Source organism: Lepidochelys kempii, chromosome 1, assembly GCF_965140285.1.
Source record: "Lepidochelys kempii isolate rLepKem1 chromosome 1, rLepKem1.hap1, whole genome shotgun sequence".
NCBI classification, from domain to species: domain Eukaryota; kingdom Metazoa; phylum Chordata; order Testudines; family Cheloniidae; genus Lepidochelys; species Lepidochelys kempii.
This window is the reverse complement of record NC_136380.1, coordinates 212,245,147-212,270,713: the sequence shown is the minus strand read 5'-3', so window position 1 is coordinate 212,270,713 and position 25,567 is coordinate 212,245,147. Positions and strand designations below refer to the sequence as shown.

At 45.7% G+C, this 25,567-nt stretch overlaps 1 protein-coding gene across 11 annotated transcripts in view; it reads left to right on the top strand.

The window, feature by feature from the left end:
* LOC140898491 (rap1 GTPase-activating protein 1) overlaps positions 1-25,567 on the top strand; it is a 63,521-nt gene that overhangs the window by 11,026 nt on the left and 26,928 nt on the right. For 7 of the 11 annotated variants that reach the window (XR_012155003.2, XM_073312382.2, XM_073312312.2 and 4 more), the window contains 14 exons: positions 5,682-5,729; positions 7,276-7,314; positions 7,409-7,600; positions 11,170-11,273; positions 12,274-12,352; positions 12,928-12,981; positions 13,076-13,159; positions 13,993-14,093; positions 15,053-15,182; positions 15,414-15,569; positions 18,499-18,570; positions 19,998-20,084; positions 22,089-22,223; positions 24,043-24,192. Coding sequence is in view for 10 of the 11 variants with exons in the window: in XM_073312382.2 (XP_073168483.1) it covers positions 5,682-5,729; positions 7,276-7,314; positions 7,409-7,600; positions 11,170-11,273; positions 12,274-12,352; positions 12,928-12,981; positions 13,076-13,159; positions 13,993-14,093; positions 15,053-15,182; positions 15,414-15,569; positions 18,499-18,570; positions 19,998-20,084; positions 22,089-22,223; positions 24,043-24,192 (1,431 nt within the window). In the remaining variant the exon portion in view is untranslated. The remainder of the gene's footprint in view (positions 1-5,681; positions 5,730-7,275; positions 7,315-7,408; positions 7,601-11,169; positions 11,274-12,273; positions 12,353-12,927; positions 12,982-13,075; positions 13,160-13,992; positions 14,094-15,052; positions 15,183-15,413; positions 15,570-18,498; positions 18,571-19,997; positions 20,085-22,088; positions 22,224-24,042; positions 24,193-25,567) is intronic. The other 4 variants (XM_073312359.2, XM_073312373.2, XM_073312339.2 and 1 more) reach the window with 3 other exon arrangements.

The window sequence follows — 25,567 nt, the reverse complement described above, 5'->3', positions numbered from 1 at the left end:
TTGTAATGCCTAACTTTTAGGCATTTAGAAAATCATAGGAACAACATTGTGATTCACAAAGCCTGAGTTAGGCTATGTCCACACAGCGCACCTTATAACAGTGCAGTTGTGCTGCTGCAGCCACGCCTTTGTAAGCTGCACTGTGTGGCCACTCTTTAAATAAAACCACCCGCAACGAGAGGCGGTAGCTTTGTTGATGGGAGTGCGGCTCCTGCCACCGAAGTGCTGTCCACACCGGCACTTTTCATTGCTAAAACCTTTGTTGTTCAACGGGGTGTTTTTTCACAACCCTGAGCGACAAAAGTTTTAGCAACAAAAGTGCCAGTGTAGACATAGTCTATGGCTATGTGTACACTACAACTTATGTCGGCATAATTTATGACAAGCTGCGAATAAGCTGCGCCCCTGAGCGACATAAGTTGCACCGACATAAATGCTGGTGTGGACAGCACTATGTTGGCAGGAGAGTTTCTTTTGCTGACATAGCTATCACCTTTCATGGAGGTGAGAGTTCCCATCGGCATATGCCCGTCAGCATTGAGCGTCTTCACCAGAGGTACTGCAGCAGTGCTATATATGTAGACAAGCCCTTAGGGACCTGTACAATACGTGGAAACAGAGAGGAACCTCGGAATGTGATTCACAAATGCCAGCGCACTAGATGGGGAATTGCCTAAGCAAGCCAATGGGAGATGCCAAAGAGAAGGGTGTGTCCTAAGTCCCACGCCTCTCAAGTGCCTCCTGACAAGCTGGATTTAGGAGCCTAGCTCCATTAGCAGTCCATAACTGGGCCTGCCTTCTGCCACACAAAGTGGCTGGAGGTGGAGGTGACTGCTCCCCACCTTATACTTTTTATTGTAGTGGTTAGAACACTTGCCGGGGATATGAGAGGACAGGTTTAATTCCTCCTTCAGCCAGGTACAGGGAGAAAAGATTTGAAAATGGCACAGTACACTTTGCAGAAGATTTTCTCATAGCTATGGAAGGACATGCTGTACGTGAGTGAAGGTCTTATGCAACTCTGTGTTGGAAGGACATGCAGAGCTCTTTGCCTAGCTCAAGTGCACATTATAAAGTATGGGTTCCCCTCCAGCCTGGCTCCTAAACTCTGTAGGAGGAGAGCACCCTAGCACACTAATGGCTGCCTAGAGTGCAGCCCTTCTTATGAAGGGGATTTCATCCACTGTTCTTAGACTTATGTGCCAAAGATTGTACATAACCACACAGAAAGCTGGTGAGAATTTGCTGGCATATATAGGCCACCTGATTTTTGCAGCTAAATTAGCTTCTTTGTTGCATGTAATGAAGACTACTGTGCATGTGTGTAGCTAAATTAGCATTGTAGTTAACTGCCTCATCCCCAGAATTGCACTAAGGAAAGATATGCTGCTGGATAGAGCTGGTCAAAATTTTTGAATACACAGCTTTTTTAATAGAAAAATTACCTTTTTAAAATTAAAATATGTAGCAAAATTTTCATTTTTTGTGAAAGTTTTCACTATATCTCATGATTTTTAAAAAATATTTTTCATTTACTATTTTTCCATTTTTGTTTTTTCCCATTCTTTTCTCTTTTCCTTTTTCCCCAGTTAGTTTTTGAAAATTGAAGCTTGGATTTTCAAAAGCACCCAAGAGATTTAGGGAGCACAAGTGAGGGACATAGGCACTGTTGAAAATCCCACAGTGAATTTTTAAAAAAAAATTAACAGAGAAAGAAAGCAAAACAACAGAAGATAAACTTTAAAAAAAAATGGAAAACGGGTTCATTTGAAATCCTTCAAAACAAAACTAATTTCAGCATTTTTTTTTTCACTTTTAAAAGATATTTGAAGCAGCTCTACTGGCGGTTGAAAAGGAAATTTATAGCTGTGACTGACTATTATTACAATGTACACAGTAGAGAGAGGGAAACTGTCAATAAAAGGTGTAAAGACCAAAGTTTTTCTAGATGTAATTGAAATCAATGGAGCCAAATCTGTTTCCATCAGCAGGCACCTTGGGCCCAAGTTTATAAAGATAAATTGGACTGTTATGACAATTAAATTAGTGCAATTAAAGAGGAATTCAAAATATTATAAATTGTATCTGAGACTGTACCAAAATAGTGTAGTATATGATATTATATGAAAAATAGCATGTGAATATGTAACTAAAGCTTGTAATGTAATATGTGTGCACTGGGGTAAGGTGCATGTCCAACCTTAACTTTGGCATTTCCTGATCGTTGAGTACTTTTACAGTCTTAATGTCATCTCAGTGTAACTCTGGATGGAAATTAATTTGGCCACACCTTATTAGATGTGCTCAGTTTATAGGTTAAATGATGTTGTTTATAACTGAAAATTCCCTCTGGGATCTGAGAATGAAGCTAGGCTTTTTTCCATTTCAAACATCATCACTAGCAGTAAAGATTCTGCCAGAATACCCTGCCATGAGTGATACCTGTGTGACTCCACTGTCTTCAATGAGTTTGCACAGGTGGAACTTGGTAGCCAATTCCATGGCTAATGCACAGATAGGATAAACTTCAGCTCATGGTCTCTGAGCTGTGCTGGCTCTGGAAGGCTAACAGGAGTAAAAAGCAAGTAAATCTGATTTCAGTCACCAAAATGAGATGAGCCTTCTTTTCAAGAGCCTGCATAACCCTGTCCTCCCTTCTCATCTGCCTTTATCTTTGATGGTGCCACCTTCACCCCATCTGCAATGATGTCAACATCAGCATCTCATTTGTCTGCTTCTCCCACAACCATCTCCATGTCTTCTTCCACACTGCTCCTTGTACATGAGCACCCTCCAGGAGCTCATCCTCAAAGCCACTCTCTTCTCCATGGTCAAGTCCTTCCTAAAGTCCTTCTGTGATGTCTAAAAGAAATCAGTCAGCTAATGATGGCTAGAGAAGGAAAATCGGGCCTATCCCAGAAACATCTACACTTTGGCACTTTGGTGCACCCTTTCTTTTTTTCTGTTTGTCTTTTTAGGTTGTGGGAGTTTGGGGGCAGGGTCTGTGTTTTTCTATATGTTTGTACAGCACCAGAACTTTGGGGGTGCTACAAGAAACTATTTATGTATGTCTCAATTGAACATGAGCTGGAGAAATATCATTCATTATCATGGCTGTTACTGATGCCTCTCTGGTGCTACTATGTGGCCAGTCAATGCTACAGCAGACTTTCTTTTTTCTCCTCTGACTTCCAGTGTTATATTTTGTCTCACTCCTGAGAACTGTGTGAGCTTGATTTTATCTGCTACATCTTTCTTTATACAGCCAAAGAGGGGAAAACAGGGATAGTTGGAGATCCACTCTGAGGGATTACTTTACTGTTTATGAGCCTGATTTAAATGTGAAGTTCACCTCCATGTTGGGATTGTCTACTTCTGGCTCCTTGTGTGTGTGATATTCAACTAACCGTTGTCTGTTATCTGTAGCACATGGATTAATTCCATGACCTGGAAGGGAGCAAGGTGGGACTGTCCATTTCATAAGGAAAAGACAGTTCTTGTCCCAGTGAGTGAGGGAGGTTCTCTGGCCTGTGATGTGCAGGAGGTCAGAATAGATTATCACAATGGTCCCTTCTGGCCTTAAAGTCTCTGAGTCTCAATCCCCAAAGCGAATTTTGGCTGCTTCTCTCAACTGAGAATCAGGGTTCTAAACTCTGAGGCAGTCTCTGCATCAAAGGGATGCCAGCCTGGCAAAGTTTTGTGGGGAAGGAGGAAGTAAGAAAGGAACGAAAGTTTTGAATTCCATTCTTTGGCTTTCTTTTCCCCCTTTCCCATTTGTTTGGAGTGGGCAGAAAGGCAGGTGGAGGGATTGGAGAGTTAGAAGTGAGAGAAGCTGGCTGGGAGTACATGTCTCTGCTCTTTGACCAGAAGTTCTAAATTCTGTGGGATGGAAGTTGGGATCATGTTAGTTTAAACCCCAAATTTCTGGCCTTTTGGCAGGCAAGTGTCAACTTTTTCTCTCCCATATCACCCTTCTCTCCACCTACAGTCTTCCCTGTGATCCTCCTGTAACTGTGCCTCAGTCACAGCTGAGGATGCCAGATTCAGGACAAACTGCTGAGAAATAAGGTGTCCACCCCAAACTGATGGTTATTCTTCCATAACATATACCAAGCCAGTAACAAAAGTAAACTTCCATTTCACCAAACTGTTTAACAAGAAGTGAGAAAGATCCCAAGAGATCAGCCACACAGCTAGGTCAATATCCAACTCAGATCTTACCCAATAATCAGGCTATTGCCATTCCTTTAGTATCTAATATCTAAAGGTTTATTTATAAAAGAAAGAGGAGAGAGTTAAAATGGTCAAAAGAATCAAATACATACAAGAATTTTGGAATGAGTGTATCAGGCCTGAAGCAGTGATGGAATAAACTGCTGTCTTGTACAGTCTCCAGTAACTTCCAAAAGATGGGAAGGTCCTCAGTCCATTGGTTGGAATGCTCCTGTTAGGGTAAATCCATAGTCCAGAGATCAGAGCAGGAAAGAGGCAAAATGGAGTTTCTTCCAGGGCCTTTTATACTTTCTCCCATGGGGAGGGAAAAGCTCTCAGTCTTAGTTTGTGGAAAAGTACAAGTACAAGATGGAGTCCAGGGTCATGTAAGCAAGTCACATGCCCTTGCATGCTTCGATAGCAGGATCCATTACCCATATTCTAGCTAAAACATACTCAGGAAGGGCCATGGGGTGGAGACAAGCTTCTTCTATATCCATTCTGACAGCTAAGTGTTCTTTGATAGGCCATCAACTTGAATCATCCTTTCACAATATGCTGGTGTCACGGAGGGTAGGGGAGTCAGGGCCCTGCACCCCTCACTTCCTGTGATTCACTGTGACTCTCAGCCAGCCAGCCAGTAAAACAGAAGGTTTATTAGATGACAGGAACACAGTCTAAAACAGAGCTTGTAGGTACAGAAAACAGGACCCCTCAGTCAGGTCCATCTTGGGGGGTGGGGAGCCTAGACCCAGGTTCTGGGCCTCCTTCCCTCCTCCCTCCCCCATCCGGTCTCCCCAGCCAGCTCCAAACTGAAACTCCCTCCAGCAGTCTCACCCAGCCACACACCCCAGCTCCTCGGTCAGCCTTTGTCCAGTTACCTGGGCAGAAGGTGTCACCTGGCTCCAACCCCTTCCTGGGCTCAGGTTACGTGCTGGCTGTCAAGTATCATCCCTCAGTGAAGTCACACTCTTATATCCCACCACCATCTAGTATTAATGCAGACAGTAAACTAGTAAAACTCCCATGCAACATTACCAGGTTAATATTCCCTACTCCATCACAGCTGGCCAGACTGGATGCAAACTTGGCTGTTACCCCAGGAGTAAACACATTTTAAATACAGGTACATAGTCAATATTCATAATATTACTTCAGATACAAAAATGATGCACGCGTACAAACAGGATAATCATATTCAGCAAACCATAACTTTTCCATTGACACCTTATATGGCATACTTTGTATAGGATTTGTTGCAATTGTATAACGGTGGTAACAACATGGTCATATTTTAATCATAAATGTCACACCTCCCCCACAACATCTCCAAAAACAGTGGATAAAAGGTGGGGCCTTGAAGGATGTCATCAAATACACCACCTTCGGCATGGGGTGTGAAGCAGTGGGGAGAGAAAACGGACTTGCTGCTTTGTGAGATTTTACTATCTCTGTCTCTGTGTTTCCAGGGTAGTCGTCTGGATGAGCAAAGATGTTCTCTCCCAACTCCGCTCAAGGTCAGGTTAGGTCTTTGGTGCCTCATATATTATTGAGAATGGAAAATAAAGGGTTTCTACTTGCAGCTTGCCCTGCACTCTGGCTTCCTCAGCCTCCTTGAGGGATGAGGAGTCTAGTATTTGTAACTCAAGTCTGTGTTTCTATCACAGGGTTCTGGGGATGTTGCACAATAGGGTCTAACAATATGATGCAAATATAATAAACACCCTCTCAAAATCCAAGCAGATTCAATCAGTCACTTTAGTATTATTAATTATAGCATAGTTCTGGTGAGATGTTTCCTTGCTTTTATTTTAGTTTGAGTTTTAATAACATTTATAAGAGAAACTTATACGGAGTCTCATATCTTTCAGTAAGCATCGTGAGTCCAGAACCTGTAAGGGCTTAGGGTGGGTGCCAGCTGGTCAACCTGAAATCTCACCAGGTCCTCCTAATAAGTCCATGGCTCTCACCAAATTGGCCTACAAAGAACTGGGTCCCATTTTTCAAATGCTCAGATCTTTCTCTTTTTCTATTGTCTCTGCTCTGGTGCTCTAACCTGGTAAGCTAACAAAATCACCCACAAGGAAGCAAGGTGGGTGGGAAGTGTGTAGGATGGAGGGGCATGTCAATGCCAAACGTGGTTAAAGGGGGAGGGGGGCTAGAAGAACATTAAAGTGGCTTAACATAAGGTTCTCCCCCAATCCTCTTACACAGCCACAGCAGCCCCTCCAGTTGTGGATCAGCCACCCTCACTGTCAGAAAATGGAGCCTCACTGCATGGGGCCCTGTCTTATGGTGTCGGAGGAAAGATGGGGAGAAGGTTCAGTGTGCCCAGCATTGTGAAAATGGGCTTCTGGCAGGCATCTATCTCTACTGTTCCATGGCACAGAGCCCCCTTAGTATCAGCATACTCACTCATTTGGTAATAGTGCTGTTCAGAGAGCCGGAATAGAGCTGCCCTATCTGGGAGCAGGGTCACCTCTTCTAATCAGGGATCACAGGCTCTCCAAATGGTGAGTGGAAAAGTCCTTCCCCATCTCACAGAGCATCCTTAGAGCCTCAACTACACCCTAGAGTGTAGCTTTGACCATCTGCAGGCTGGTTTAAGTGACACACCTCATGCTCCCAGAATGCAGGAGTGATACCAGTGCACTCTGCTCTACCCCACTTGCATAAACACTTTCCCCCATCCCCAGGTGTCCCTTTATGCAGCAACATGGCACTAATCCAGCACTCTTCTCAGCATGGGACAAGGGACTAAGGCTGTCAGGCCACACATGGCTTAATTTGCCTCAATCTGGCTCACAATTTGATTACTCTGTTTTCCCCTCACTGTGCCCTGTGCAGCTGGGGCAGGGGAGTGGAATCTGGCCCCTGGAGTTTATTTGCTGAAGTTTTTGTGTGTTATAATGCTGTGTGCTGTGAAATGCACCCTAACCTAGATACTCTAAAGAAGTAGGAGTGGATGGGGAGGAGTGGCGGTGGAGGACAAGCAGCCTGGGTCACCAAGTGAAGATGGTACTATAAAGGCTCCCTCAGTTCTGTAGTCCCTTGTGATTTCAGAGAGAAGAGGAGTATATCCCATACCCCAGCATCCATGAGGTGAGTCACAGCTGGCTCTGCTCTGCTCAGTCTCTTCCTCTACCTCAGTAATGTTATTTGCCTCACAAAGCAATGCCTCTGTCTCTCGGGACAGGTGTTACGGAAAGGGTGGCCATACCCCCTCATTATCCTACCCCAGTTCGGAGGCTACTGGATTGAAGGAACCTGCCACAGCCTCCCCAGCTCGACCTCGGCTCTGCCTGACCTGCCTTCCCCCTGCAGCAGTAAAGTGAAGCTAGAAGGCGACCCCACGGCCAAGCTGTACCGCAAGCACTTCTTGGGGAAGGTAAGGGGGAACCCCATAACCTTCCATTCCACTCCATGACTATACTGTACCCCAAGGGTCTCCTGACAGATGTTGGGGTGACCTCACACACACACACCCCACCCAGATCCCACACCTTCCCAGTGCCAAAAATAATTAAATGTGTCCCACTACATACCCAGCAATGTGCTACTTAGAGTCACAGCTACGTCAGGGGTGCCCCTTTGCGCCTTGTGTAGTGTCCTGTGTGTTAGAGAAGAGAGAGGTCTCAGATCTGATTAATATAAAGGGGATCTTTTACTGAGACTTCTGGACACAGACAGACCTTGGGAGATGGAAGAGAAACAACTGTAATGAATCATGGTGGCCACCACATACAGACACTCAGCTGGACATGGGGATCAAACCCAGGCCCTTCAGCACAGAATGTAGAAGGCCCTGCCAGCTGAGCTAAAGGATAAACTCCAGTAGCTCTCAGTAACAGGTTGTTATAGCGAGAGAGATAATTGCGTGCACTAAGCCAATGTATTACACAGGCTTGGGGCCAAGTACTCCTTGATCTTGCCATTTCTAGCCATGACAGGTATGGGAACACATGGAAGCAGAGACCAGCCTCCAGGTGAGGTTCAAAGATTGGGCATTTATTAGCTGTCCTACAGGCTCCACCTGAACTGGCTCCTCTGGGGTGCTGGGCAGTCACCAGATGGATTTCACGATCATGCTGACCAACTCACAATCAGTTGTCAACAAAACCATGATCTGTTCATAGACTCATAGAATATCAGGGTTGGAAGGGACCTCAGGAGGTCATCTAGTCCAACCCCCTGCCCAAAAGCAGGACCAATCCCCAACTAAATCATCCCAGCCAGGGCTTTGTCAAGCCTGACCTTAAAAACTTCTAAGGAAGGAGATTCCACCACCTCCCTAGGTAACGCATTCCAGTGTTTCACCACCCTCCCAGTGAAAAAGTTTTTCCTAATATCCAACCTAAACCTCCCCCACTGCAACTTGAGACCATTACTCCTTGTCCTGTCCTCTTCCACCACTGAGAATAGTCTAGAACCATCCTCTCTGGAACCTCCTCTCAGGTAGTTGAAAGCAGCTATCAAATCCCCCCTCAGTCTTCTCTTCTGCAGACTAAACAATCCCAGTTCCCTCAGCCTCTCCTCATAAGTCATGTGTTCCAGACCCCTAATCATTTTTGTTGCCCTTCGCTGGACTCTTTCCAATTTATCCACATCCTTCTTGTAGTGTGGGGCCCAAAACTGGACACAGTACTCCAGATGAGGCCTCACCAATGTCGAATAGAGGGGGACGATCACGTCCCTCGATCTGCTCGCTATGCCCCTACTTATACATCCCAAAATGCCATTGGCCTTCTTGGCAACAAGGGCACACTGCTGACTCATATCCAGCTTCTCGTCCACTGTCACCCCTAGGTCCTTTTCCGCAAAACTGCCGCCTAGCCATTCGGTCCCTAGTCTGTAGCTGTGCATTGGGTTCTTCCGTCCTAAGTGCAGGACCCTGCACTTATCCTTATTGAACCTCATCAGATTTCTTTTGGCCCAATCCTCCAATTTGTCTAGGTCCTTCTGTATCCTATCCCTCCCCTCCAGCATATCTACCACTCCTCCCAGTTTAGTATCATCCACAAATTTGCTGAGAGTGCAATCCACACCATCCTCCAGATCATTTATGAAGATATTGAACAAAACCGGCCCCAGGACCGACCCTTGGGGCACTCCACTTGATACCGGCTGCCAACTAGACATGGAGCCATTGATCATTACCCGTTGAGCCCGACAATCTAGCCAACTTTCTACCCACCTTATAGTGCATTCATCCAGCCCGTACTTCTTTAACTTGCTGACAAGAATACTGTGGGAGACCATGTCAAAAGCTTTGCTGAAGTCAAGATACAATACATCCACTGCTTTCCCTTCATCCACAGAACCAGTAATCTCATCATAAAAGGCGATTAGATTAGTCAGGCATGACCTTCCCTTGGTGAATCTATGCTGACTGTTCCTGATCACTTTCCTCTCATGTAAGTGCTTCAGGATTGATTCTTTGAGGACCTGCTCCATGATTTTTCCGGGGACTGAAGTGAGGCTGACTGGCCTGTAGTTCCCAGGATCCTCCTCCTTCCCTTTTTTAAAGATTGGCACTACATTAGCCTTTTTCCAGTCATCCGGGACTTCCCCCGTTCGCCACGAGTTTTCAAAGATAATGGCCAATGGCTCTGCAATCACAGCCGCCAGTTCCTTTAGCACTCTCGGATGCAACTCGTCCGGCCCCATGGACTTGTGCACGTCCAGCTTTTCTAAATAGTCCCTAACCACCTCTTTCTCCACAGAGGGTTGGCCATCTCTTCCCCATTTTGTGATGCCCAGCGCAGCAGTCTGGGAGCTGACCTTGTTAGTGAAGACAGAGGCAAAAAAAGCATTGAGTACATTAGCTTTTTCCACATCCTCTGTCACTAGGTTGCCTCCCTCATTCATTAAGGGGCCCACACTTTTTTTCTGTTCTGGAGACCAGATGCCTAAACCAGAGTTGGCTCAGCTTATTTCAACAGACTACCCCTTGCAGTACAAGCCCACATTTGGGGGAAAAAATGTGTGCATCTGGCCTCCACTGCAGAAGAGGCCTCATTGAGGCAGAAGTCAAATTCATCTGGTGTTTGAGACCAGAGACAAGGTCAGTGTAGGAATGATATTAGTGTACAGACCCAGCACCAGAGGCTTTTTGTCTGAACGAAAGGAGATGTTGTGCTGAATCTGATTCTGAAGACTGAAATTTATTATCTTGGGAGTCTTTCGAAGTGCCAGGTATGCCACCACTAACCCCATATCTATTAGAGTAACCAGGGAATTTTTCCAGAGCCACCCACATAGCCAGATACATGCTGGATCTGATCTTTGGCTTAGCTGTAGATGACACTGCTAGCCTGATATGACCTTTGCCCTCCCCCCTCCAAGCGGCAGTAAGAGTTTTCCCCTCTTCTCATGTGGGATGACTCGTCCAGTATAGCAGAGACTCATGAACCCAAAGAGTTTGGAAAATGTGCAAGAATGGAGTACTGCACAACTGTAGGAACAATCTGAAGTGCAGTACTACTGAGTCACTGTATGCTAAGCACTCCCTTCTTCTGCTCAGCCCAACAGATCCCCTTGGTTCACTGCTGAAACATGTATTAGTGAGTTTGGGTTCAAGATATCTTCACAGTGACCATAACTCCTGTAGTGGATAGCACCAGCAACACTAAGCGCTTGCAGCATACTCACAAGGGAGTTACTGCTTCAGCTCAAAGTGGTAGAGGCCTCTGCTTTTGGTGCTGTGCAGCCCAGGTTCTGCCCTCACAGGGGACCTGGGAAGGAGGAAGCTATGCTCCAGGAATAGCTCTATCTTGTCCTGAATAACTCTATCACGTTCGCAGCCTAGCCAGGGCAACGTGAGATGATGAGGATGGTGGGAAAGACACCCAATGGTGAAGGGGTATCTTCTCGGGGACTATGGGAGATTGGCAATATCCTAGGTATAATCTGGTGGGTACCTTGGGGGAATGAGCTTCTCTGACTTCCTGTTTTTAGGAGCATCAGAACTTTTACTCCAATGACACAACCTTGGGCTACCTGATCCTTTCTGTGAAGTATGAGCAGATTGAGAGGCAGGACAACTTGCACCTGCTGCTGAGGTAACAGCACCCAGCATGGAAACACATGTACCATGCTCTGTCTCCCACCTTACCAGGAAGTCTTTCTGTGTGGATTTTGTGACCTAACGTCATTGTCCCAGGAATGGTTGCAGGGAAACCCCTGACTGGGGAAGCCCCTTTTCCTTCTGGCTCATCTTTGAACATTCATCTTTCTTTACTCCCAGCTGTTATCCTCAGGAAGCTGAGGGCTGCAGGGCAGCCAGGAGTGGGGAGGGGTCAGAAAGAGAATTTCTGGTGTGTCTGTCCCATTGCAGATGGGGAAACAGAGTGAAAGGATAAGCAGAAATCTTACATAAAAAGGGGGGAATCTAAAAGCCCTCTGAGCTGTACCAGGGAATATTTTCATTGAGCACAGACACACACATAGGAAAGTGCTGGTGGCTGGTTGGAAGAGACCCTGGTTCTATGCATCACTCCTTCTTAATGGGACTCTGGCATGCTGTTGGCAGGCCAGCTAAAGCCAGATAGAAGGGAGTTATGATGCCTGATCTATGAGGATGACCTCAGGGCTAGTGCAGTTAGTTTTGTGTATGGGAGTAATGGGTTTGAATCCCATTGTTGTCCCAAAATATTCCCTTCTGTGTTGATGAAGCAGCACGTGGATTTCCTTTGCAATATACTTAACTGTTGTTTAAAGCAAAAAAGGTCTCTAAGGAGTGATGGAGATCCATGTAGCTGCCTAACCAGCTCCGTTTTCTTTCTGCTCAATTAATACCAAGCACTGGGCTACAGGAACCCTAAACAGTGTCCATCTTCCAGTGACATTAGGCACTAGTGCTAAGCTAGAGTCTATGTAACATGTACAACCCTTTTGGGAGCTAATTAACCCTTTAGTTGCTGGACCAGAATATTATGCAAGAACAATATTCCCTCCCTAAGAAGAGATCTGGAGGTGCGGCAGGAGTCACTTTAAGCAACCAGAGATGTTGTTTGCATTTCCCTTTGTCATTTGTTCTCATCTTTTCTCGGTTTGTGGCAGGACTCGAACCGGTACCAAGCACGACCTGATCCCCATTTCCTGCCTGAATGAGTTCCCCAATGCAGTCCAGATGGCAAAGGTGAGACCCTAACTGAGTACATTTTCTTTCACACACTCATGGTATGTCTACACTACAGTCAGAGGTGTGAGTGCAGCATCTGTAGACATAACCGAGCAGGCTTTGATCTAACTAGATTGAATAACAATAGCAGTGAAGCCACAGACTATCCAAGGCCACCTGGGACCTACACATTTGAGTGGCTAACCTGTGCTGCCACAACTTCATTGCTGTTATATGATCTAGATAGATCACAGCTAGATCGGGTCTGTCTCGACAGGCTGCAGTCCCACTTCTGATTGCAGTGTAGACATACCCTTTGTCTGTCTCTGCTTAACTCTCACTCTTCAGCTTCTCACTTCTCTCTCACCTGTCTTTTCCCTTATTCTTCTCCAGTCTTTTGGCCCTTTCTCATCTATCTTTTCTCCTCACTTTGCCTTAGATTTTCTTACCAAGAGACTCCTGCAAGATGATTATAAAGCAATACCCACCTCACCCTCCTCCTGCCTGTAGCGAGTCAGGGTACAGGAAGGGGAGTCACAGCTCCCAACAGTGGTAATCAATCACCACTTTTCCTTCTTTCTCTCTCTCGGCAGCTGCTGTGTGAAGATGTGAATGTTGACCGATTCTTCCCTGTCCTCTACCCCAAGGTATGTTTACAGTAGCTTTCCACCCGCCTATCCCTCTGATGACAGGGGCTGCTGGTGGGATGTGACCGAGACTTTATGCTTTCCGCCCTCCCAGGCTTCCCAGCTCATTGTTGCCTTTGATGAACACGTCATAAGCAATAACTTCAAATTTGGGGTCATCTACCAGAAAGCTGGGCAGGTGAGAGGACTCTGCACTCCATAACCAAGCACCCTCAGGCCCAAACACACCAGATCACATTTCTCAACCCCAACCCTATAGAAGGCAATTTAAGCCAACCTGGGGCCAAGGATTTTTTTCATTCCCTGTCACTCTGAGTCTTGGGGACTTCTCTCCCACATCCCCCTGTCAATGTGGCCAAACCTAGTGCCCTCCTCTGGATCCAAGGATTCATTCCCTGCAATTTCAGCCCTAGAGAATTCCAGTTTCTCTTTGCTGTTTATGAGCCCCAGTCCCATTCTAGTGAGAACAGGTCCTAGTGGTGCCAAGCACTGGTACTATGTATCATTTTCTGTCCTAATGTCTGCTCTCCTTGCTGCAACATCAGTTCACCTCAACTGGGAGACTGTGCCCCCTGCAGGCATTGACCTTCTCTGTCATATTGGTTCTGGGGACCTCTTGGTGCTGTCAATGCACCTGGACCCATGAGATCTTCTTCCTTGTGGACCCAGGGAAGCCCTCTGAGTCCTAGAGACTTCTCTCTCCTCTGCACTGTCCACAGGGAGAGAACCCCCTGCTGGCACCAGAGTGAGATTCGCATTCTCCATGTTCTCAGTGCTGGAGGACAGGCCTTGTTTTATTTCAAGGAAAAGGAGACAATTTTCCATTATATACAGGGGGATAGGGCTCTGGACCCCATTGAGGTGGGAGGATGTAGACTCTGTGTGAGAGAAGGGAAGTGAACCTTCCCCATATCAGTTTTTCTCTTTTCCTCCTCTCCAGACCCCAGGAGAAGTGGGAGTGTGTATGGCGAATAATCTCCTCTGCTTATCATATCTCCTCTCCCCTTCCAGACCACAGAGGAAGAAGTCTTCAGTAACACTGAAGAGAGTCTGGGCTTCCTGGAGTTCCTGGAGTTCCTTGGAGACAGGATCCAGCTGCAGGATTTCCGTGGGTGAGTAGGGGACAGCATGGGAATGACCAATCAGCATAGCATGGGGGCTGCAGTCAGACACAATTAAGGTACGAAGCACAGACTTGGGGAGCCCAAAGTAGACCCATGTGTCTTCAGCTCCAAAAATCACAAAGCAGATCTCCTTCTGCTGGCAGGCCAATATCCTCTTTGTGGGTCCATCTGTTAGAAGGCCACATCCCTGATCCAGACACTACATTATAGGTTGGATTTTCAAAAGAAGTCAGCCCCCATTTAGGCTAAATAGAGCTCCAGCTGTGCATCCTTCAGGGCATTCCCAGAATGACTTGGCCTATCGTTTCCCCTAGGATCCTGTTGGAGTCCCATTCACAGCTGGTGCTGTGAATTTACATGTCTCAGTATCCAGTCTGGTTTGCCAGCTCTGGCTCTCTCCAATAGGCAGTGTTTGGGATTGTGTCTCATGCCTGGGAGCTGGGCTGAATGGTTGGGGATTTCTCATGGGAGATTCTTGGGGCTCTTTCCTGGGATGCTTTTCTCCCAAGTGTTAAGCTGTGTGTGACTGACAGCAGCTAGGACTGACCCACAAGGATCAACAGAGAATGACAGAGCATTGACCATATCACACTATCCTGTGCTGCTTTGAGGTGCCAACGGGCATTGGTAAGCCTTGGTCCTTTCCATCTGCTTCTTTGGGGCACCCCATACACTCCACATTTCTCAGCTGGAGATGTTTCCCCTGAGAGTGGCAGGGATGATTGCTCCTCCAAAGCCACCTGGTTTGGCAGGAATAGATGCCTCTCTAGTTCTCAGTGGAGAGAGGATGATGCCAATAGGAATTTCGTGCAGCTCTAGTGTAGCTACTGCATTGATTTTTGGGGTGTGTTGTGCCTTTCAACCACTGAGCTCTTAAACCTGTCTCTGATGACAACCTTACTGGTGTCTACTTCCTTCCCCCCACCACATGGTACCAATGCATTCAGGTTCCGAGGAGGCTTGGATGTCACAAGGGGTCAAACTGGCACTGAATCAGTCTATACCAATTTCCGGGGCAAGGAGATCATGTTCCATGTATCTACGAAGCTGCCATTCACAGAGGGAGATGCCCAGCAGGTACCACAAGGGGAGGCACCGAGTGATTCAGGAGGATGGGGGAGTGAACTGGTGGATGGGGCTAGGGACTGGGTGGGTGTTGGAGTAGGCAGTGGTTAGGGATGGGTGTAGATTAGTGGCTGGGGTTGGGTTTCCAGCTGCGGGTGTGGGTTGGGACTGCTGGATGAGTTGGTGGCTAGGGAAGGAATCTCCCCTCTTATTGTTTACTCTCATCTCACTTGCTCCCTCCAGCTGCAGCGGAAGCGTCACATTGGGAACGACATTGTGGCCATTGTCTTCCAGGATGAAAACACTCCCTTTGTCCCTGACATGATAGCATCTAATTTCCTGCATGCCTATGTGGTGGTACAGCTTGCTCATGGTTCCATTGGGGAGACTCTCTACAAGGTAAACACAGCCAGTGGGCCCCTGTTTGGTCGGGGATCCCCTTGCTGGTAGTTAGTTCAAACTCCTGCCCCTTGCCTGGAGTGCAGACTCTTCCTCCAGCTTTTGGGGAGGCAGGAATTCAACTAGACATCATTCCAACTGCTTTATCAATAACAGTCACCATTATGAACGCGCACCCAGTCCCAGGGCCCCACATCAGCTACTCAGTCAGCAATTTGGGCAGGGATGGATTTCCAATTAGGCACAGTAGGCATGTGCCTATGGGCACCAGCATTCTAGGGGCGTGTGGGGAGGGTTGCCAAGTATGTGATCTTCTAGCCCAATTGGGCTATTTTTAGTAGTCTGTTGCCAGGTTTTTTAGCAGGTGCGAATTGCAGTATTTTGGGCTATTTTACTGTCCTACTTGTCCTAATGATTGTAAGGTACTCAGCTATGGTAATGAAGGCCATATGTGTGTGTATGTATGTAAGAAAAATGCTATATAAACTGGGTATATATTACAGTAGAACTCCTATGTTAGAAACTAATTGGAGATTGAGGAGTTCATTAAATTGAATATCTGGCTGCATTGCTCTGGAGTTCTTGGGAGTGGGGGAGCCTCCAGATCTGCCCCATCCGCTGCTGAGATGCCCCACAAGCCGCTTGTCTCACATCATGCCCCCTCTCCTTAGGTAGCGTTTGCAGCATGTGCAGAATTCTTGTCCAAGGGAGGCAGAATTTGTTTTCTGCAGAAAATGTGCTTTTGCCCACCAGAGACCGCTGTGGCACCAGAACAGCCTGAGCTGGCTGAAGCTGACCGGTCTGGCGGGCACTGGCAAACACCAAGCAGGCGGGTGGTGGGTGCATTTTTTCTTCAAGTGAAAAGTGACAGACACAATAGCCTTCTTGGAGCCAGGTTAGGTGGCAGAGCAGGCCATATGGGCTGCTGGGGGCTCACAGGGCCACATGGGGATGGGGGAGGGAGGCTCCAGGCAGGGCCACATAGGGAGGCAGGGGGGGTACTGAAGATGCTGTGCCTAGGGGTGTTTCCGGCCTAGGGGTAAATCCAGCCCTGGATCCACGGCCACCACTCTGGGCTCTGGCTGACCCTTCCATGTTGTGCAAGGCACGCTCATAGTGGCCACATTCTCAGGCTGTTCCCTGCGCAGTCGAGCTCATACATGCCATTGCATGCACAGCCCATACCGTTCCTTCTCCAATCTTTTATATTTGGTACCGGTGCAACCGCTGCTGGAATACTGTGTCTAGTGCTGGTGCCTTCAATTCTCAAAGGCTGTTGATACATTGGAGAGGGCTCAGAGAAGAGCCATGAGAATAGTCAAAGGATTGGAAAACCTGCTTTATAGAGATAGATTGAGCTCCTCAAGACTATTTAGTATAACAGAGAGAAGGTCAGGGCAGTCCCTACCCATATGCAAAGTACGCAGCTGCGTAGGGCACCAGGTGCCCTGCGTGCTGCTCCAGCTCCTGCCCCGCCTCTTCCCCATGGCCTCCGCCCCAGCCCTGCCCCCACTCCACCCCTTCCCCAAAGCCTCCGCTGAGTCCCGCCCCTGTTCCGCCCCAGCCCCGCCCCCACTCCCCTGAGGACTGCAGCAGGGCCAGGCCTGCACTCACCAGTGGCAGGAAGTGCAGCAACCTGACCCCAGCCATGCCACTGGTGAGTGCTGGGGAGTGGTTCCCCCCTGTCCCCCAAGCCAGCCTCGCCCTCCCAGCGGAGGCCTGCCCCCCCATACACACACACGGGGGTGCTGTGTATGGCGCAGAATAGCTAGAGACGGCCCTAGAGAAGGTTAAGGGGTGATTTGATCACATTCTATAGGTACCTACATGGGGAACAGCAATTCAGTTAGAGGGTTCTTCAGTCTAGCAGAGAAAGGTCTAACAAAATCCAATGCCTAGAAGATAAAGCCAGACAAATTCATTTTGGAAATAAGATGCAAATTTTGAACAATTGTGGTAATTAACCATTGGAAGAACTTACCAGAGTTGTGGTGGATTCTCCGATGAAGTGAGCTGTAGCTCACGAAAGCTTATGCTCAGATAAATTTGTTAGTCTCTAAGGTGCCACAAGTACTCCTTTTCTTCCTGCTATGTCTGTGTGTAATACCTGGCGCTGCCACAGATTTCCTTTGTGATTTGAGTGAGTCGCTGCTGAATGTGTCTCCTTCAGTTCTCCATCTGTATAATGGGAATAAGAATAATGCTGCCCCATATTTCAAGGATACATTAATTTAATGATTGTAAGGTACTCAGCTATGGTAATGAAGGCCATATGTGTGTGTATGTATGTAAGAAAAATGCTATATAAACTGGGTATATGTTACGGTAGAACTCCTATGTTAGAAACTAATTGGAGATTGAGGAGTTCATTAAATTGAATATCTCAATACTGCAGCAGATACAGTGCATAAATTTCAGTCTGGTGCACTGCATCACTTTCTTTTTGTCCTTCAAACCACAGTAAAGTGATTTCCATTGCATTGAAGGCATCAGGATGTGAAGGGATGTTGACTTGTTCTTCATTGACATCACTTTTGTTACATAATATTCTTTTCCTCCCATTGGGGAAAATGATTTGGATAAGTGGTTGTTCAGAAGACTGGTATTCGTAAAACTGAAGTTCTTCTGTGATATAATAATATATTATTTAGATATACACTTGGGATTTAGCTGGCATAGAACCATCTGCTGACTACACTACAGACTACATGCTGTGGAGAAGTATTGCCTTTGATTTATTTGAAATGTATCTACCCTTAATTAAATCAGGTGCCCCTTAGTTTTGTATTATGGGACTGATTCACGTCGCCTGATGTTTTCAGGGTCCATGACTTCTGTTTCCGCTCTTATACAAGCTCATCACTGTGAGAGGATGTGACGTTCTGGTTCTTGTTATGATGTTGAAGTGGTTTCTTCTGTATTGTTTTAGGTTTCAGTAACAGCTCGAGATGACGTCCCCTTCTTTGGACCCCCTCTCCCAAATCCAGCCATATTTAAAGAGGTTTGTGTCTCTGAGTCCGCTAAGCAAACGATGCAGGGATCAGGTGTGTGGTTTACACACCCTATGACGGGTTGGATTACAGAAACCCCCTTGGGGTTGCCAACTAATGTGCCAAGACTACTTCTGCCCCTGCTTTCCTGCCCTGTCAGCTTGGGACTCCAGAGCCCTGCCTGGTTTGAGCCAGATCGGCTAGCTTGCTGCAAACCCAGACCCAGGTCTGAACCATGTCCCCTAAGCTGTAGGCTTAATTGAAAGCAGCTTCAGAAGTGTTCCTGTCTTTAACATTCAGTGTTCCTGTCTTTAACATCCAACTCCCAATGAATCTGTTTTACTCTGTATAGAGCTTATACAGGGTAAACTCATAAATTGTTCGCCCTCTAGAACACTGATAGAGAGGTATACACAGCTGTTTGCCCCCCCTCGACCCTCCCGGTATTAATACATACTCTGGGTTAATTAATAAGTAACAAGTGATTTTATTAAATACAGAAAGTAGGATTTAAGTGGTTCCAAGTAATAGCAGACAGAACAAAGTGAATCACCAAGCAAAATAAAACAAAACACGCAAGTCTATACCTAATACAGTAAGAACACTGAATACAGATAAAACCTCTCCTTCAGAGGCGTTCCAGTAAGCTTCCTTTTACAGACTAGCCTCCTTCTAGACTGGGTCCAGCAATTACTCACATCCCCTGTAGTTACTGTCCTTTGTTCCAGTTTCTTTCCAGTATCCTTGGGGATGGAGAGGCTATCTCTTGAGCCAGCTGAAGACACAATGGAGGAGTCTCCCAAGGGCTTAAATAGACTTTCTCTTGTGAGTGGAGACCCCCTCCTCTCTCCTATGCAAAGTCCAGCTCCAAGATGGAGTTTTGGAGTCACCTGGGCAAGTCACATGTCCATGCATGACTCAGTTTTTACAGGCAGCAGTCATTGCCCACATGCTATCTTGACTGTCTCCAGGAAGACTTCTTATGTGGATTGGAGCCTTCCAAGATCATTGTTCATTAAGTGTTCCTTGATTGGGCACTTAATTTGCACATTGCTTTCTCAAGAAGCTGACCAAATGCTTTATAAAGGCTACTTAAAAATCAAGCAAGTACACAGCCAATATTCATAACTTTGAATACAAAAATGATACATGCATACAAATAGGTTGAATAGATTCAGTAGAGCATAACCTTTACAGAGATATGTTACATGGCATATGTAGCATAAAACATATTCCAGTTATGTCATATATATACATTCATAAGCATATTTCCATAAAGCCTTATGGGGTGCATCATCACACACCCCTTCACCTCTAGGTTGCTGTTTCCAATTTGGTTCCAGGATTGGGTTGGATAACCCTGGGGGTTAAGGAAATGTATATCCAGAGCCTTTTCTAGGTTGCCATTTCCAATCTAGACTTCCTTTTTTTCCCACAGGGTTCAGAGTTTCGTGAATTCCTCTTGGCTAAACTAATCAATGCTGAGTACAGCTGCTATCGGGCTGAAAAGTTTGCCAAACTAGAGGTGGGTTTGTGTATGTGAGTGTTCGCATTAATATTTAATAAATGCAAAAAACTGTGTTAATGCCAGGTTAAGGCTGCACAATTAATGAAAGACATAGAAACTCTTAGGAAATTAAAGTCCCTTAAAAATAAAGTAAATTAAATGTTAAATCAGCCTTGTGGTGCTTCTTGTATGTTTTATTATCTATATCTATATTAAAGTACACATTTAACCCCTCCAAAACAAGAATAGAATATCTGGCGTACATGCAAAGTGGCTGCTACTAGAACCCTAGTGGTTACATTACTTGACTTTATACAGTGAAAGCCACCCAATCTTAATGTTGCATTCACTTAGGTTTTTGCATTTGATTCAGGGTAGATTGATTTAACTCAGCAAGTAAAAAATCTTGATTTAAATAATCAATTTTAATCTTGTTTTCCATTTATATTTTTAGTTATTTTCCTAAAGAAAGGTTTATTTGCACTGGTTGATAACCATTAAAGCATATTGATTTGCAACCAAATATAATTTTGACACTAAATTTGATACTTCTTTTTGCTAGTCAGGAGGATTCACTATATCTATACACATTTATTTAAGCAATTATATTGCTTAACCTGCATTTATTCAAATTCTTAATTTTTACATTTTTTTATTGTGTTAGAAGATGTGAATTATGCATTTCTTCATTTATTCGATTTTTGTGTGTGTGATTTGTGTGAAGCTGTATTTGGATGGAAATTGGAATATAGTTAAAACTACTTTAAAAAGTAAGATTATCAGAACATGTTTGCATTTAAATTCAACTGATTTATTAAACAAAGTAAGTATCCTCAGCAGTGAGTGAACTGTACTATTTTTTCTGGCAACATGTCCTTCAAGGCCTTAGAACTAGTAGGCCTCATCTTCACACCTAGTTTTTATTCATAGATTGGAAGAGGAAGACAAGCTTTCCCGCTTTTTAAACTCCTGGTCCATTTGTTAACTCTGAATGAACTAGTCATTGAACAGAACTAGCTGAATAAACTGAAATGAAGAAAATATTTGTGCTGTACCTGCAAAAGACTATCAGTAGCTAGCACTTCAACAAACTCTTGTTCCAGATGCTTAGCCAGTGTCTTCCACCAGTTCAGCAGTGATATTTTTTTAAACTTTGGCAGCAGACATGTACTGATTTAAGATTATATTTTGTAAATTTAGTTTAAATTATTTTAATAGATTGTAGTAAATTTAGGCCTTTAACATGGGTTGTCATAATTTCAGATAGGTTTATTTTTAAGAATAAAAATGTATTTAATTTAAAGAAAGAAAATATGATTTAAATGAAGAAACTTATTTATTTATTTTAAATAATCAGTTTTTATCCACCCTGATTTCATTTCCTAGGCTCTTCTGAGGAGGGACCGAGGGAAATGGTAAACAGAAGAAATGAAGAAAAAAGGCACCAAAAAATAGCTTAAGGAAGTTAGAGAAGGGTCCACATTTGGAAGAAATCATATTCCTCTTAACACTAGAGAAAGTGGGATGTATCAATTATATCTGAAACATAGAGTCCATTCTCTCTCTCCTTCTTTCTCAGTGCTTTGTCCTTTATTTTTTCTCAAAAAGAAAAGGAGTACTTGTGGCACCTTAGAGACTAACCAATTTATTTGAGCATGAGCTTTCGTGAGCTACAGCTCACTTCATCGGATGCATAAAGTGGAAAATACGGTGAGGAGATTTATATACACACAGACCATGAAAAAAATACACATTGTAAGGAGGTGGATCACCCTCCTTACAATGTGTATTTTTTTCATGGTCTGTGTGTATATAAATCTCCTCACCGTATTTTCCACTTTATGCATCCGATGAAGTGAGCTGTAGCTCACGAAAGCTCATGCTCAAATAAATTGGTTAGTCTCTAAGGTGCCACAAGTATTCCTTTTCTTTTTGCAAATACAGACTAACACGGCTGCTACTCTGAAACCTTTATTTTTTCTGTCATTCTATTCTGTCCCTTCTCTCTCTGCCCTGGTGTAGGAGCGAACTCGCAGTGCCCTCCTGGAGAGTCTTTTTGAGGAGTTGCAGCTCCGTAGCCGCAGCATGATGGGCCTGGTCTCTGGGGATGATGAGAAGATGGAGAATGGGGGTGGTGGCTTCTTTGAAAATTTCAAGGTGAGAGATCAAGAACTGCTGCAGCCTCTTAAACCTATCCCTCTTGCAAAGCCACCGCCACCCAGCTCAGTCCCAGTTCAGGATACATTAGCCCTGTTGGGCACATGTGCTTGGGGTGGCAGGGAGTGGGGGACAATATGGTTCCTTCTCAACAGCCACATTTTGCATTGTATTTTTACATACCTCACAAGGAGAAATGCAGCTTCTCCCTCTCCACTCAGGGGAGATGTAGCTTGGCACAGTACAGCATCCCATGCTGTTCCTAATGTGAGGTCTCTGGATGGGATGAAATGAAGCCCTACACCCCCTGGCCCTGGCTGGCATCTAGTAACAGGGAGGACCCAATTCCCCTGATGAGAAAAGAGATCAGGAACTTGCAGAAGGAAGTATGATGGGTTCGGGGGCCAGAGCCTTTTGTCCCCCAGCATCACACTGGCTCTATCTCCAGGACAGCAGCAGCAGCTGGGAAGGTCCCATCAGATGGTTGTTTCTAACAAAACTGTTGCTGTAGTATCTAGGTACTTTGGAATACTGAGATACATCTTTTTCCCTCTAAAAGCATGAGCTCTTTTTTGTATGATGTGGTGGTATCAGTGGCTAATCTCCAGGAACACAGGGTCAGGGTGATGTGAGGGAGGGAATGCGTATACCAGTGATGCTTAGACCTCAATGATTCAGAAGCCAAATTAGTGATCAACATTACCCAAAAGAGCCACAATTGTGTGACTTCATTGTTTCATTTACTTTCTCTCTTTATATATATACTATTCTCACAGCAAAATGACTGACCAAGTATTCTACAATAAAAAGCATCCTGATTGATTGATTAGTAACTTAGCTCGGTTAATAATTAAATCACAGTATTTTAATATCATGTGCTGCAAAGAGCTGCAGGAGACACATTGAAGAGAAACTTGCAGCTCCTGAGCTTCAGTCTAAGTATCACTGGCCTACTCAAACAGGAGGGAATGAGTGTGCTGATTCTCACTCCACTGCCTGCCTCTCTCTTCCTTTCTTCCTGCACCATGTGTGGTACATGCCTAGTGGGACAGACAGAGATATCTCAGGTACCAGCACCTCACTTGGCACTTCAGCCCCCTTGGTTGGCAGCTCTCATCAGAGTTGCTGGGGACAAAATAGGAGCCAACTCCCCACTCACCTGTACAGGTGATTGGTGCAGGTCAGGACTGAGGCCCAGGGGTAGGGTGTGTGTGAGTGAGTAGCTTACTGCCCTTGCAGCATCTGTTCAGTGGATAAATAGAAAATTTCAGAATCTGTCCAGCACCTTTCGGCATATACTCCAAAATCTGCTTCTCTGGCCTCTGGCATCACTGTGTTCAGATAGCCTTTTAAGGGGCTGGAGAAGAGGGAGCGGGCCTGGGAAGTGGTTTTTTCAGAGTACTCTAGTTTCAGTGGGGCAACTTCTCTCTCATGGCCATTGCATAGGCCTGCATGGGACTGAGCCCTCCAGCCTTACATGAGGTTTTGGTCCCTTTTCTTGCACTGAGTATGACTGTGTGAGGTAATGCTGGCTTTTTGGGAAAGTTGTAGTGTTGGTGGGGAATCTCTTTATCTCCTGCAGGAGGACGGGGGAGACTGCGAGCAGAGGGAACAATCTTTCACTGACCCAGGGGCACATAGACAAGATGGAACCAAACAGGCCTTTCCCATGGGTAATTTTTGGGCTGCTGAGCTCTAGTGATAAGGGAGGATATCTCTGGTACTGGTGTCTGTCCTCACCTGTACTCCCCACCGTGGTGATCTTCATACTGTCCTTTATGTGTGTCTGTGTCTCTCTGTCTGTCTCTCTGCCTTCCAGCGGGTGATCCGAGGCCGCAGCCAGAGCCTGGATACCATGGGGATAGCCATGAGGAAACAGCAGCAGCCAGCAACCCCACCCAGCTGCCCAGCTACTGCCGGCCTTGCTCTCAACCAGAGTGTCGCCGAGGGCACCAAGGCTATTGCTGCGGTAAGGTACTGGGAGGAAGTGCCACTGGAAGGGGCCCAGCATGTCTCTGATCCTCCATGATTCACCCACACATTTTGTCCCTCTACCCCTATTAGTGTGTCCCTCTGTGAATCTTTTATGTTTGTATCACTCCATTTCTGTCTCTGAGTATCTGACTGGGTGTTTCTTTGTGCATCTCTCTCTTGTGCTGAGTCTGTGTCTCTGTTCTGTCTTCATTTATGTCCCTGGGTCCCATTCATCTACACACTGGATCTGAGCTTGGCACAGGGCTTGAGAGGAAGGGCAGAGGTGGCTTGGCATCACCCTTGTGCCTCCTTTATTTTGGGCTAGCTGTGGATCTGCGTGCTGCCCTAACTGAAAAAAGACCATACACCTTGATTTTTACCAAGACAGTCCCAGTTTTTCCAGAACAGTTTTCCCAGCACTGAGAAATTCAGCATGCTGGAAATGTTCGCGTTTCACTTCATCAATCAAATGTTAATTTTTTAATAACTACAAAATGTATGTTTCAGTCATATTGCTATGCTGAGTAGAATTCACTTGTCAGGAACAACAGTTCAGTGGAACAAGCACTCAGTGGGATGAACAGTATTTGGTTTTGGCAGTGCCTGTGATCATCTAACTTTTCTCTCACTCCAGTCTTTTGCTTGATGTGACTGTTAAGGACACTTAGAATCATAGAATATCAGGGTTGGAAGGGACCCCAGAAGGTCATCTAGTCCAACCCCCTGCTCGAAGCAGGACCAATTCCCAGTTAAATCATCCCAGCCAGGGCTTTGTCAAGCCTGACCTTAAAAACCTCTAAGGAAGGAGATTCTACCACCTCCCTAGGTAACGCATTCCAGTGTTTCACCACCCTCTTAGTGAAAAAGTTTTTCCTAATATCCAATCTAAACCTCCCCCACTGCAACTTGAGACCATTACTCCTCGTTCTGTCATCTGCTACCATTGAGAACAGTCTAGAGCCATCCTCTTTGGAACCCCCTTTCAGGTAGTTGAAAGCAGCTATCAAATCCCCCCTCATTCTTCTCTTCTGCAGGCTAAACAATCCCAGCTCCCTCAGCCTCTCCTCATAAGTCATGTGTTCTAGACCCCTAATAATTTTTGTTGCCCTTCACTGGACTCTCTCCAGTTTATCCACATCCTTCTTGTAGTGTGGGGCCCAAAACTGGACACAGTACTCCAGATGAGGCCTCACCAATGTCGAATAGAGGGGGACGATCACGTCCCTCGATCTGCTCGCTATGCCCCTACTTATACATCCCAAAATGCCATTGGCCTTCTTGGCAACAAGGGCACACTGCTGACTCATATCCAGCTTCTCGTCCACTGTCACCCCTAGGTCCTTTTCCGCAGAACTGCTGCCTAGCCATTC